The sequence below is a fragment of the Topomyia yanbarensis genome, chromosome 3 (genome assembly GCF_030247195.1).
Source record: "Topomyia yanbarensis strain Yona2022 chromosome 3, ASM3024719v1, whole genome shotgun sequence".
NCBI lineage: Eukaryota > Metazoa > Arthropoda > Insecta > Diptera > Culicidae > Topomyia > Topomyia yanbarensis.
Genome location: NC_080672.1, coordinates 261237245 through 261251482, shown reverse-complemented (window position 1 = coordinate 261251482; position 14238 = coordinate 261237245). Strand labels below are relative to the sequence as shown.

General features: G+C 42.4%; 1 protein-coding gene across 1 annotated transcript; it reads right to left on the bottom strand.

The window, feature by feature from the left end:
- Positions 1–3123: 3123 nt before the first annotated feature.
- On the bottom strand, positions 3124–3921 carry LOC131687890 (uncharacterized). Its single transcript, XM_058971981.1, has one exon. The coding sequence runs from the start codon at positions 3919–3921 to the stop codon at positions 3124–3126; it is 798 nt and encodes a 265-aa protein (XP_058827964.1).
- Positions 3922–14238: the final 10317 nt, after the last annotated feature.

Below are 14238 nucleotides of genomic sequence, written 5' to 3'. Positions count from 1 at the left end.
AGAAGATCAGAGATGAATAAGGCTCTTGCAGTTTCTCTACGGCGCTGAAGGGTATCGAGCTGGATGAGTTGACACCGACTCTCGTAGCTTGGTAGACGAAAAGGATCGCGCCAAGGCAGGCGTCGAAGAGCATACCGTATAAATTTTCGTTGAACGCCTTCAATTCGATCGCTGCTGTTCATGTAATTCGGGTTCCAGACTGACGAACAATACTCCAGCGTGGAGCGCACTAAAGAGCAGTAGAGGCTTTTGAGACAATAAATTTCTGTGAAGGATTTAGCCGTACGGAAGATGAAGCCCAGGCTTCGCGATGCTTTACCAACAACATACGAAATGTGATTCTTAAATGTAAGTTTCGAATCTAACAGCACTCCAAGATCCTTAACGCAGCTCACCCGGGAAACAAGAGCTCCAGACAAGTTATATTCAAACTCAATGGGATCCTTTTTTCTGGAGAACGATATCACAGAACATTTCGCCGGATTCAGATTCATTCGGTTGTTTTCACACCATCTGCTGAAAGTGTCAAATTGCTGCTGCAAATAAAGTGCGTCCGTTCGGCTCTTAATTCTGTTGAAAATTTTCAGGTCATCTGCATACGACAACCGTGGCCCTTTCAGCTGATAGTTTACATCGTTGAAATAGAGAGTGAATATCAAAGGTCCGAGATGACTTCCTTGCGGAATTCCAGACGTTGCGGAGAATAGTTTGGAGTATGCATCACCTATGTTCACACTGAGTTGACGGCCAACGAGATAGGATTGGAACCATCGCAGGAGTGATCCACTGAAGCCAAGTTTTTCCAATTTAGCGATTGCGATATCGTGATTGATTTTGTCAAAAGCTGCAGATAAGTCAGTATATATAACATCAGTTTGTTGATTCGCATCGAACCCTTCGGACACAAAAGAGGTTAGAGATAGTAGATTCGTCGACGTCGATCGATTCGGCATGAATCCATGTTGGTCTTTAGAAATATATTCCTTACAGTGAAAAAACACTGACTCCACCACGACTAACTCAAAGAGCTTGGAAATGGCACAGAGCGCAGAAATTCCTCTATAATTGTCAATGTTCCTCTTATCACCTTTTTTGTGGACAGGAAAGATGAAAGCTGCTTTCCACAATTGAGGAAAAATCGCGGTTGTCAGTGACATTTTGAATAGTTGACAGAGTGGTTCCACCAAACCAGATATACACTTTTTCAAAAACACAGCAGGGACACCATCTGGCCCGGGAGATGACGATGCTTTAAGCTTGGATGCTGCTGATACAATATCCGAGTGCTCTACACGAATCTCATTCACTGACCGTTCGAGTTGGGCCACGCCGCTAGCTGCAACGTCAATCTGCTGCGAGGACAATGTCTCACTGACGAACACACTCGCAAATTTAGAGGCGAACAATTTGCATATGGCTTGTGAATCATGACCAGCTTCGCCATTCAAAAACATTGCAGAAGGCAAGCCGGTTTCTTTCCGCTGGTCATTGACGTATCTCCAAAACGATTTAGGATCCGACTTAAGCTTACGTTGCATTTTTCGTTGATAGTTGGAAAAACAAAAACTGTTCAGTTTTTTAAAATCGTTATTGAGCCTTACATAATAAGCTCTCAGTGACAAGGTACGGCGTTTGGTAAACTTTCGTAATGCTGCTCTTTTCGCAGTTTTTAGCTGACGTAGCTCGGCTGTCTGCCAGGGGGATTGATCACTTCGTTGATTACACTTTGGGACATGACGATCGATAAGGTAGCTCATTATATGGCAGAACGTTTCAGCGGCGGAGTTCACATCATCCTTACTTAGCACAGAATCCCAGTTAATACTTTGTAAAATATTCAAAATGCTGCTATAGTCGGCCCGCTTATAATTGTAACACACGGTGGGCGCGTGGCTCGAAAACTTCATAGGCGGTACGTCCTGGAGTGTAAGATGAAGAGGCGGATGGTGGCGAACATACTTTACTAGCGGGGCGAGGGCGGTGGAAATATGCGGCGATTGATCTCTGGCATTAACGAAGCATAGATCTAAAATCCGGTCGTTCTCGTTCGTTGTGCTGTTAATCTGCAGAAGTGTAGCCGTGCTATAGCCATCCAGAAGAGTAATGCTGCCAGGATGAAAAACTGATTCGTCTGGGTCGGGTTGTAGAAATCCGTTATGAATGGAACGCCACTTTATTGTAGAAAGGTTGAAATCGCCGAGGATCATGATTTCGTCAGTGGGTTGCGCCATCGCAACAACAGAAGTCAATGATTCAGAATGAGAATCAACTAGTGCAGAGTCGCGAATTTTATCGGGAGGGAAATAAACCACACATATATATAATGTTCGATTTCCCAATTTTATCGCTGCCCATACTTGTTCGATGCTGCTCCAAGCATCATTTGTTATATGTTGAACTTTTAATCCACGACGCACAGCGAGCAAAACACCGCCTCCGGAGGATTTGTGGCTGTTGAGAGGACTCCGGTCACATCTGAGAACCTCGTAGTCAGAGCAAATCACCTGGCTGGAAAGGGTCTGCTCATTTAGCCATGTTTCTGTCAATGCGATAATGTCGTAACAGCAGTCCGAGGTAGCTAGGCGATAGGTATTTGCACAGGAATTCATGCCACCCACATTTTGATAGTATAAGTGGATGGGCGACGATTTTAGGCACGGAAGGCTGACCGGCACTCCTTGATTCCGTCGTCTGGAATGCACACCGGGGCGACTGGAATGACTTCTAACAGCAGAAGGCGCGGGTGAACTGCATGAATTGGTAGCACCCGTGATGGAAGTTGGAGTGCTCCTCAGGAGGTTTCCAGCTGACGGCTGACATCGTTGACTTATTAATTGACAGTCGGAAGCATTCGAGCTAGAACAAGCAGTTCCATCAGGAAAAACGGTTGATTCATCAAAATTATTTTTAAAATACTTGCCAAAGAGGGCAATTTGGAAGTCCCCCTCTCTATTCCCAGACACAGGGCCGGGACGACTGAAGATACTGCTGACTGCGAGAGGCACGACTGTGCTGGGAGGATTGGGGGATTCCATATTGCTTTCTACGGTGCGTCCCGGTTGCCGTTGATCAACAGGCGAATTGTCGGTGCGTAGTCTAAAATAACTGCTATTTGCGATGGATTTATCCCAGTCGAGGTGTTTTCCGAAACCCCTGCTTCCCGTCATTAGTACGTTCTTGCCGAAAGTCGATGAACTCGCGGAAATACATCCCATCCGGCCAAGTTTCGGCATTGAGGGCCATTTCACGAAGTTTAGGGTCAACACCAATTTTGAAAGAAATGAAATTAAGCCCGCTCAAATTTGCGTCTTTTTTCACTAACTTCTTCACTTCGACCGGATCGTCCGTTGAAAGGCACTCCTTAACCATAGCACCAACCTCGTCTTCAGAAACGGTGGTGGCAATTCGCGACAAATAAATCCAGCATTTACTAGTAGCGGGTTGAACAGTGATTGTGGGTACCTTTGCTACATCACCCTTTTTCTTGCCACACGTTAGGCTGGGGACATCGGATTTAGAAAGAGATTTATTATCCTCGGTCTCGCGAGCACGTTTGGCTCCAGCTCTATTTGGAACGGGCCATGATATGGGAGTTGCAGGCAATGTCGTTGCGGATTCCACTGATTTTCTGGTTTTCTCCATTTCAGCCTTTAATGCTTCAAGCGCTGTTTTATGTGTGTCGGTCAACAAACGGAACGCTTCGCTCAATGCTGTAAAAGCTGCATTCACTGCGGAGGATTTCATCAAATCCACACAGCTGTCGCAGAGCCAGAATATATTCGCTGAGTCGTTAATCATGTCCAATTTTGGACGAGTGAGCGTTGAACACGATAGATGCATGATTCTGTCGCAGAATCCTTGGCATTTCAGCTGATTCAAAGTGGTTACCGGCTCGGAGCACTGCAGGCAGATCGAATCCATTGCGAATCGCCTACAGGTAGGCAACAGTAGCTACTTCGTGAATAAGCTTTCCCGATATGCATCCACGGTTTCACCACAAGGATTCTATCACTACCAACGACACTTTGGGAGAACAAAATGTTTGTCAATTGTCACCGCACGACCGAGAATCACAAATTATGAGTCAATTGATCAATAACTGCAGCTTAGGCGAGGGCACAAACTCTATTCTAAATTAATCCTTTAAATCAGGATTTACTTTTTTATAACACATTCAATTAATTTTATTTATTAATTTATTTACGCATTGGATCAGGAAAAAGTCCATTTGAAGTGAACAAACATTAACTTTTTCTCAAGAGGGCAGAAAAACTGCTCGTCTTTTCGTACCAACAGATATAACATTTAATCCAACTAATACAGAATATCTCTTATGACTAGACAAATAACATTTATTGAAATGATTATAAGAAAACAATACAACTATAAAATTATGGCTTAAGTTTTAACAAATTTCACTGTAAAGACATTTAAGGAAAAAACGGGACAAGTTAAAATCAAAAGACGTGTATCGTTGGTTAAATAGTCTGACATTGGTTCGTTGAACCTACAATTCGTTCTTGCAGAGGAAGTAATTCTTTTATCCTATAGATTTATTTGACATGGCTCAATGCATTAGCACAACTAAGCTGTGGATCTTTTTAGTTTTTACACTAGGAAAAACTAAAAAATACTGAATGTTCTGTCTGCCAGATCGTGTTGACACAGTTTACTGCTGCGAGTTGAGAACCTTTTCCCTGGCGGTAAAGCGTTAGTAGCTACATCCGTCACAGCTTGGGAGTCATTCTGTCTACCTTCTCTCGCGTTATCGTTTACGTCCATGTCATCATCGATACTGCTTTCTTATTTGTATCCTGTTCTTACGGGTCGCTGTTGTAAATCTGTCTTTATCTGTATCTGCTTCTTTATCGGTGATGCTGGTTGTTGGTATGCGAGCGGTTGTCGTGGTCGTTGTCCCTTCATTATTGGTTATTGGACACTACAAATCTGCCCTACATTTCGTTCAAAATTGGCCTCGGCCCAGTACCGAAGCAGCAAGCTCTCGATCCGTCTACTTGGTCTGAAGGTTTACTATTTCGAGAATTTATTGACATGTCAATAAATTGAAAACCTATCTGCGGGCCCGCGCAATACCAACGAATTTCTATAGAGAATTTAAAAAGTCAAATCGTGACGAACTAACTAATGGAAAATTCCTGTACATGACACATCATCGACCGCCGAACTACTTTCTCAGACAACATGCCATCATTTAAACCAAGCATAATATTGCCGCCATCGATGAGACTGGTTGTAAAAATCCACGCTGCATCGCCATCACCGGGACATACCCCTACTACGGGAGTCCCCGAGCGCTCCGACACAGTCGTGCTACCAGCCAGCGACCAGCTCAGCCTTTCAGAATCCTGCACTGCCATCACCGGGACGCCCGTTATACAGTACTACGGATACCCCCGAGGTTTGCAGCACGTTACCGAGTACAACACACGATTTCCTGTTCGTGTACTACTAGAATGTTCAGGGAATAAGAACAAAAACTCACACCTTCTTGCTTGCTCTCACCTCCTGCGAACACGACAATATTTTTTACACCGACACTTGGCTACGCGATGATATATTGAACTTCGATTTTCCGTGCGAAATTCTGCTCGAAATTCCGTGTGAAATTTCACATTAAATTCAGTGTGAAATTGCGTGCCAAATTTCGTTCGAAATTTCGTGCGAAATCCCGTCCGAAACTACGAGCGAAATTCAGCGTGAAATTCCACGCAAAATTCCGAGTGAAATTTCGTGCGAAATTCCCTGCAAAATTCCGCGTGAAGTTCCGTGCGATATCCCGGACGAAATTCCGTGCAAAATTCCGTTCGAAATTCCGCGGCAATTCAGTGCGGAATTACGTGTTAAATTGAAATTTCATTCGAAATTCCGTGTGAAATTTCGTGCGAAATTCCGTGTGAAATTCCGTGCGAAGTTCCCCGTGAAATCCCTTGTGAAATTCCGTGCGAAACTCTGTACGAAATTACGTGCGAAATTCAGCGTGAAAGTCCACGCAAAATTCCAAGCACAATTCTATGCGAGATTCCGTGCGAAATTCTGTGCAAAATTCCGCGTAAAATTCCGCACAAAACTCCGTGCAAAATTTCGTGCGAGATTCCATGCGAAATTCCACGCAAATTTCCTTGTTAAATTTCGAACGCAATTTCATGCGAAATTCCGTGTGAAATTCCGTGAGAAATTCCCCGTGTAATCCCTCGTGAAATTCGGCGTGAAATTTTGTGCAAAATTCCGTGCGAAATGCTGCGTGAAATTCCGTGCGAAGTGCTGCTCGAAATTTGGTGTGCAATTTCTCGCGAAGTCTGTGTGAAATTCCACGCGAAATTCAGCGCGACATTCTGTACGAAATTCTGTGCGAAATTTCGTGCAAAATTCCGTGCAAAAGTCAGTACGAAATTCAGTGCGTGATCCCGGGCAAAACTCCGTGGCAAAATCCGGTGCGAAATTCCGTACCAAATTCCGGGTGAAATTCCGTGTGAAATTCTGGGCAAAATTCTTTACGCTATTAAGCGCAAAATCCCGTGCGAAATTCCGTGTGAAATTCCGAGCAAAATTTCGTTCGAAATTCCGTGCGAAATGCTGCGCCAAATTCCGCGTGAAATTTCATATAAAATTCAGTGCGAAAATGTGTGCGAAATTTCGTTCGAAATTTCGAGCAAAATTCCGTGCGAAACAACGTGCGAAATTCAGCATGAAATTCCACTCAAAATTCCGAGCGAAATTCCGTGGAGATTCCATGCGAAATTCTGCGCAAAATTCCGAGCAAAATTCCGTGTGCAATTTCTCGCGAAGTCAATGTGAAATTCCGCGCGAAATTCCGTGCGCAATTCTGTGCAAAATTCCGTGCGAAACTTCTTGCGAAATTCCGTGCAAAAGTACGAAATTCCGTGCGTGATCCCGGGCGAAGCTCCGTGGGAAATTCCGTGCGGAATTCCGTGTTAAATTTCAAGCGAAATACCGCGGGACATTTAATGCGCAAAATTCCATGTGAAATTTCGTGCAAAATTCCGTGCGAAATTCCGCGCGATATTCCGTGCGAAGTTTTCCGTGAAATCCCTTGTGAAATTCCGCGTGAAACTCCGCGTGAGTTTCGTGCGAAATTCCATTCGAAATAACGTGCTAAATTCAGCGTGAAAATCCGTGCAAAATTCTGTGCGAAATTCGACGGAAAATTCTAAGAAAAATTCCGCATAAAATTCCGTGCAAAATTTCGTGCGAGATTCCGTGTTAAATTTCGAGCGAAATTCCGTGCGAAATGCTGCATGAAATTCGGTGTGCAATTTCTCGCGAAGTCTGTGTGAAACTCCGCGCGAAATTCAGTGAGATATTCTGTACGAAATTTCGTGCAGAAGTCAGTGCGAAATTCCGTGAGTGATTCCGGGTGAAATTCCATGAGTGATCCCGCGCGAAATTTCGTGGGAAATTCCGTGCGAAATTCGATACGAAATTCCGCGTGAAATTCAATGCGAAATTCCGTGCGAAATTCTGTGCGAAATTCCGTACGAAATTCTGTGCGAAATTTCGTGCGAAATTCCGGGCAAAATTCCGCGCGAAATTCCACGCGAAATTCCGCGCGAAACTCCTTGCGAAATTCCCTGCAAAGTTCCGCATGATGTTCCGTGCGATATCCCGGACGAAATTCCGTTCGAAATTCCGCGGCAATTCAGTGCGGAATTACGTGTTAAATTGAAATTTCATTCGAAATTCCGTGTGAAATTCCGTGCGAAATTCCGTGCGAAATTCCACGGGAAATTTCATATGAAATTTCGCGCGATATTCCGTGCGAAGTTCCCCGTGAAATCCATTGTGAAATTACGTGCGAAATTCAGCGTGAAAGTCCACGCAAAATTCCAAGCACAATTCTATGCGAGATTCCGTGCGAAATTCTGTGCAAAATTCGCGTAAAATTCCGCACAAAATTCCGTGCAAAATTTCGTGCGAGATTCCATGCGAAATTCCGCGCGAATTTCCTTGTTAAATTTCGAGCGCAATTTCGTGTCAAATTTCATGCGAAATTCCGTGTGAAATTCAGTGCGAAATTCCGTGAGAAATTCCCCGTGTAATCCCGCGCGAAATTCGGCGTGAAATTTTGTGCGAAATTCCGTGCGAAATGCTGTGCGACAATGCTGCTCGGAATTTGGTGTGCAATTTCTCGCGAAGTCTGTATGAAATTCCATGCGAAATTCAGCGCGACATTCTGTACGAAATTCTGTGCGAAATTCCGTGCAAAAGTCAGTGCGAAATTCCGTGCGTGATCCCGGGCGAAGCTCCGTGGGAAATTCCGTGCGGAATTCCGTGTTAAATTTCAAGCGAAATACCGCGGGACATTTAATGCGCAAAATTCCATGTGAAATTTCGTGCAAAATTCCGTGCGAAATTCCGCGCGATATTCCGTGCGAAGTTTTCCGTGAAATCCCTTGTGAAATTCCGCGTGAAACTCCGCGTGAGTTTCGTGCGAAATTCCATTCGAAATAACGTGCTAAATTCAGCGTGAAAATCCGTGCAAAATTCTGTGCGAAATTCGACGGAAAATTCTAAGAAAAATTCCGCATAAAATTCCGTGCAAAATTTCGTGCGAGATTCCGTGTTAAATTTCGAGCGAAATTCCGTGCGAAATGCTGCATGAAATTCGGTGTGCAATTTCTCGCGAAGTCTGTGTGAAACTCCGCGCGAAATTCAGTGAGATATTCTGTACGAAATTTCGTGCAGAAGTCAGTGCGAAATTCCGTGAGTGATTCCGGGTGAAATTCCATGAGTGATCCCGCGCGAAATTTCGTGGGAAATTCCGTGCGAAATTCGATACGAAATTCCGCGTGAAATTCAATGCGAAATTCCGTGCGAAATTCTGTGCGAAATTCCGTACGAAATTCTGTGCGAAATTTCGTGCGAAATTCCGGGCAAAATTCCGCGCGAAATTCCACGCGAAATTCCGCGCGAAACTCCTTGCGAAATTCCCTGCAAAGTTCCGCATGATGTTCCGTGCGATATCCCGGACGAAATTCCGTTCGAAATTCCGCGGCAATTCAGTGCGGAATTACGTGTTAAATTGAAATTTCATTCGAAATTCCGTGTGAAATTCCGTGCGAAATTCCGTGCGAAATTCCACGGGAAATTTCATATGAAATTTCGCGCGATATTCCGTGCGAAGTTCCCCGTGAAATCCATTGTGAAATTACGTGCGAAATTCAGCGTGAAAGTCCACGCAAAATTCCAAGCACAATTCTATGCGAGATTCCGTGCGAAATTCTGTGCAAAATTCGCGTAAAATTCCGCACAAAATTCCGTGCAAAATTTCGTGCGAGATTCCATGCGAAATTCCGCGCGAATTTCCTTGTTAAATTTCGAGCGCAATTTCGTGTCAAATTTCATGCGAAATTCCGTGTGAAATTCAGTGCGAAATTCCGTGAGAAATTCCCCGTGTAATCCCGCGCGAAATTCGGCGTGAAATTTTGTGCGAAATTCCGTGCGAAATGCTGTGCGACAATGCTGCTCGGAATTTGGTGTGCAATTTCTCGCGAAGTCTGTATGAAATTCCATGCGAAATTCAGCGCGACATTCTGTACGAAATTCTGTGCGAAATTCCGTGCAAAAGTCAGTGCGAAATTCCGTGCGTGATCCCGGGCGAAACTCCGTGAGAAATTCCGTGCGAAATTTCGTACGAAATTCCGTGCGAAATTCTGTGCGAAATTCCGTGCGAAATTCCGTGCGAAATTCAGCGTAAATTTCTGTGCGAAATTTCGCATGAAATCCCGCGCGAAATTCCGTGCGAAATTCAGTGTAAAATTCAGCGTGAAATTCTGTGCGAAATTCCGTGCGAAATTCTGTGCGAAATTTCGCGCGAAATTCCGGGCGAAATTCCGCGCGAAACTCCGTGCGAAATTCCGTGTGAAATTCTGGGCAAAATTCTAAGCAAATTCCGTGCAAAAGTCAGTGCAAAATTCCGTGAGTGATCCCGGGCGAAATTCCATAGGAAATTCCGTGCGAAATTCAGTGCGAAATTTCGCGTGAAATTCTGTGCGAACTTCTGGGTGAAATCCACGCGAAATTCCGCGCGATATTCCGTGTGAAATTCTGGGCGAAATTCTATGCGTAATTAAACGCAAAATCCTGTGCGAAATTCCGCGTGAAATCCCGTGCGAAGTTCCGCGCAAAATTGCGTGCGAAATTCCATTCAAATGATTAGGTTATATTAAAAATTTTGAAAAGCATTTGTAAAAATCTAAACAAAACTATAATCTGGATAGGACAAAAATATTCTGTATATGGGAAGTCTGTAAGGTTGACATCTTTCCAACAAAGTACTTGCATATAAAACACATGTTCGATTGAATCCAGTCTTGGCTCTGGGGCAAACTGAGCGAGATCCGAGCCATTCCGTCAATCTCGTTAAGGCCAACATCAGGAACTAGGTATATGCGTCCATCAGGATGGCACCGGCCATCAAAGCGTGATGCATCAGAATAGCCCAGTTCGAGAGTAGATTCGATTAAGTGAAAGAGATATGCCATCATCGTGCATTCCTTCACGCTGTGGGACCTATTCTGACGCGTGAGGATGAGGATATACGCTCTAGCAACAACAACAATAACAACGGTCAGTCGGTGAGTCCAGCAGTTTGATCCATCTGTTCCTGGAAGGCGTCGTCGTTCCACTCTAGAAATGAACACCATGATAGTTGGGTAAACATACGTCAGGAATGTTTCATTTTTCACTCTTCTTTAGCAGCCACCTAACTAATGTTTGCTCGTTTAACTTTAAGAAACCTGCGCTGGCAGACCTAATGAGAATATTATTTTTTTTTCTAGTTCCAAAACAAACCTGGCTTAGACTTAGTTCTTGTGACGGGAATGACTAGACAGAAGCCAAAACATTTTCTCGAAAAATCATTCGGAAATCATATAAACAAGAACAGTACGAGCATTAGAAGAGCAGGTCCCCATTTTGTCGGAACAAGTGTGGTAACGTTTTCAATCAATTGCCTGCTCTTTAGCTGTTTAGTATCGCGGTGACTTGCAGAAATCGGGTGCTCATCAAACCAACACTGACGGATGGACTATCTGAGCCGAACGAGATGATGTTCAACTGATGTTCACGTGAGCCTTTCAAACTGATGAGAACGATTGTTTTATCGTTTTAAACGGTTTCATTCAGTTTTATGTTAGGGAATTTTCGTTCTGTTATTTTGTTTGGTAACTTAGTGTGACCTTAACTTTTGAAACATACACATTTATCATGCGCAATGTTCAACTGAAAAGGTACGCATTTTATTGTTGTTTTCACCATTAACGATGATATTGTAGTTTGATTATCAAGTTGGTGTAGTTTAAAGTTGTTTGCCCTAATTTTTAAAATTTACCTCCATGTCTTGAAACAAATTTGGATTGGGTTCTTCACTCTAAATTGGTTTTGATAAACCCGTGGTGGTCGTTTCAATTATAAATGTGTTACGCTAAAAGCATAATATTTGGAGCAGGTCAACAGCGCTGCAGCAAAACCAAATTTCACACAGAACCAGGAGCTGGATATCTTTCATTCACAATTTTCGGAAATGTTTAGCCCTCAAGCAGTTAATATGAGTATTGAATGAACTTGATTACCCAACCGTGCAGTATTTACAACCATTCCATGCAACGGTGGACCAGCAAATGCATCTCGTTTTTTGACTGCATTTCTCTCTCTGTCTCTTACCTTAGCCCTAAGGGTTGCACAAAGCTCACAATTTCCAACATTGGTTTAGGCATTCTTTCCTTCATGTTCGAACACTCTCCGGTTGGGCATGGATATTGAAAAAAAATCTACCGGTAGATACACTACACACCGATACCGAAGAACACGCGGGAGCGGAAAAATAAAATTCGATAAAAAAACACCCGAAAACAAAATCGAAATCACAGTAACTGCATTTTGCTCATTCCTTTCTTTCACTTTCGCTTGTTGCTGCATCCTTTGCCGAACCATCGCCCGAACCAGCCGCGCTGCATCCCAAACAGTGGAGAAACGGGCAAAAAGTGTGCATCATTCAGCAGACTGCATCTGCAATGCCCGGTAGCAGTCAAACGTCGCTATCCAGTCTCATCGACAATAAATTTACAACGGACATCGTACTTATCGAAGGCTCGTCGTTTATCTCCCGTTTCACGGCTTTCCCCCACCGCGCCGACGACGTGGCGATCGATGGACCGGGTTGCTGAAAACGGTCGACTGGATGGCGTTGGACGTCTAGCCCCAGGGGAAAATACTGCGGGTCCCGGTACCCGGTGAATGTTTTCTTTGTAAAATGTTCATGTTTCGAAGCGAACAAGTTATGTTCTGAGTATGTGCTGTAGTTTCTGATGTAATTTTGCTTGAAACCATGAATAGAAGTGTTCCAATGACATCAGTGTTTTATCCTATCTGTTTATTTATTTATTCAATTGATTGATTCATTAATTAATTAAATAATTAATTAATTTATCAATTCAAACTGATTAATTGATTAATTATATAATTAATTAATTTATTCATGTATTCATTTATTCATTTATTCATTTATTCATTTATTCATTTATTCATTTATTCATTTATTCATTTATTCATTAATTAATTAATTAATTAATTAATTAATTAATTTATTTAATTATTTATTTATTTATTTATTTATTTATTTATTTATTTATTTATTTATTTATTTATTTGTTCCCACCAACAAGGTATTACACGACAAAGCGCTTCGCTGCTTGATCCGGAAGTCCATCAAGGTTGTTCATTGAAAATGCAGTTTTTCAAGTTTCAAATTTCAAAAATCTTGGTGGTATCATTCCTTTACATAAAAATCGAGAAAAACACTTTCTGTTTTGGCCCTCTTTGACAGATCAGCACCCCATTATATGGGTCAAGTGCATGCAACCTAAAGCAATCAATTTTAATCATTTATTTAATTAATTTAATTTAATTTAATTTTGTAGCGGAACAAAAAATCGTTCTCATTTTTGCCGATATTTATTGTTTTATTGTTTATTTTTATAGTTTTCCAAGCAATGCACAGTGGGAAAAAATGGACCCAAAACGCGACATTCTTTGAAAAGGCTGGATGTCGTTTATTAGGTAAGGTTTTTCTTGTGTAAAAAAGGCTGAAAAATTGATTGCTAGTATTTACAATGACCGCACGGTACACTATCATGCCCGTTTTGCCCCAATTCTCCTTTTCGTTTGAGTTTATTTTCAAAACTGAATAGATAACGCGGTTTTACCCCAATACTTCCCATAACTCAAGTATAAAGTCAAACCAGGCTCTACATTTCAGAAAGAGGCTGAATGCGGTTGATCAAAAGTAGTATTTCTTATGCAAAAAATTCTGGGAAATCGATTGAAGATGGTTAGAATGGCCGCACGAAACATGTGTACCCGTTTTACACCCAAATCTTCCCATATCTCAAGTGGAAAGTTAAACCTGACTGTGCTTCTCGAAAAGAGGCTGAAGTTGGCTGATAAAAAGTAGTAATGCTTATATAGAAAAATCCGGGCAATCGATTGAAGATAGTTTTACCCCAATTATTTGCATAATACAAGCGTGGTGATACACCTTACTCAATATTTTAGAAAGAAGCAGAAAGCGGTTGATCAAAACTATTTTTTTATGCCAAATAATCCAGGAAATCGATTGAAGGTAGTACGAATGACCGGACAAAATACGTTTTACCCCAACTTCTCAAACCTAGCTGTACTTCTCGGAAAGAGGCTTCTCGGCTGATGAAAAATAGTAATTCTTATGTACAAAATTCCGGGCAATCGATTCGAGATAGTTAGAATAACCGCACGAAACGTGTATATCCGTTTTACCCCAATTCTTCCCATTGCTCAAGTGTGAGGTTAAACCTAGCTCTGCTTCTCCGAATGAAGCTGAATGCGGCTGAAACGTAGCAATTCCTATGTAAAAACTTCCGGCGAATCGAATGAAAATAGTTAAAATGATCGTACGAAATGTGTATACCTGTTTTACCCCAATTCTTCACATAATGTATGTGTGAAGTTATACCTTACCCATTATTTCAGCAAGAGGCTGTAAGCGGCTCACCAAAGTAGTTTCTCTTGTGTAAATCAGTTCAGGGAATCGATTGAAAATACTTGGAATGACCGCACGAAACGTGTTGACCCGTTTTACCCCAATTCTGTCCCTTACACTTGCGTGAAATTATACTTACCTAACATTTCAGATAGAGGCTGAAAGCGGCTGATAAAAAGTAA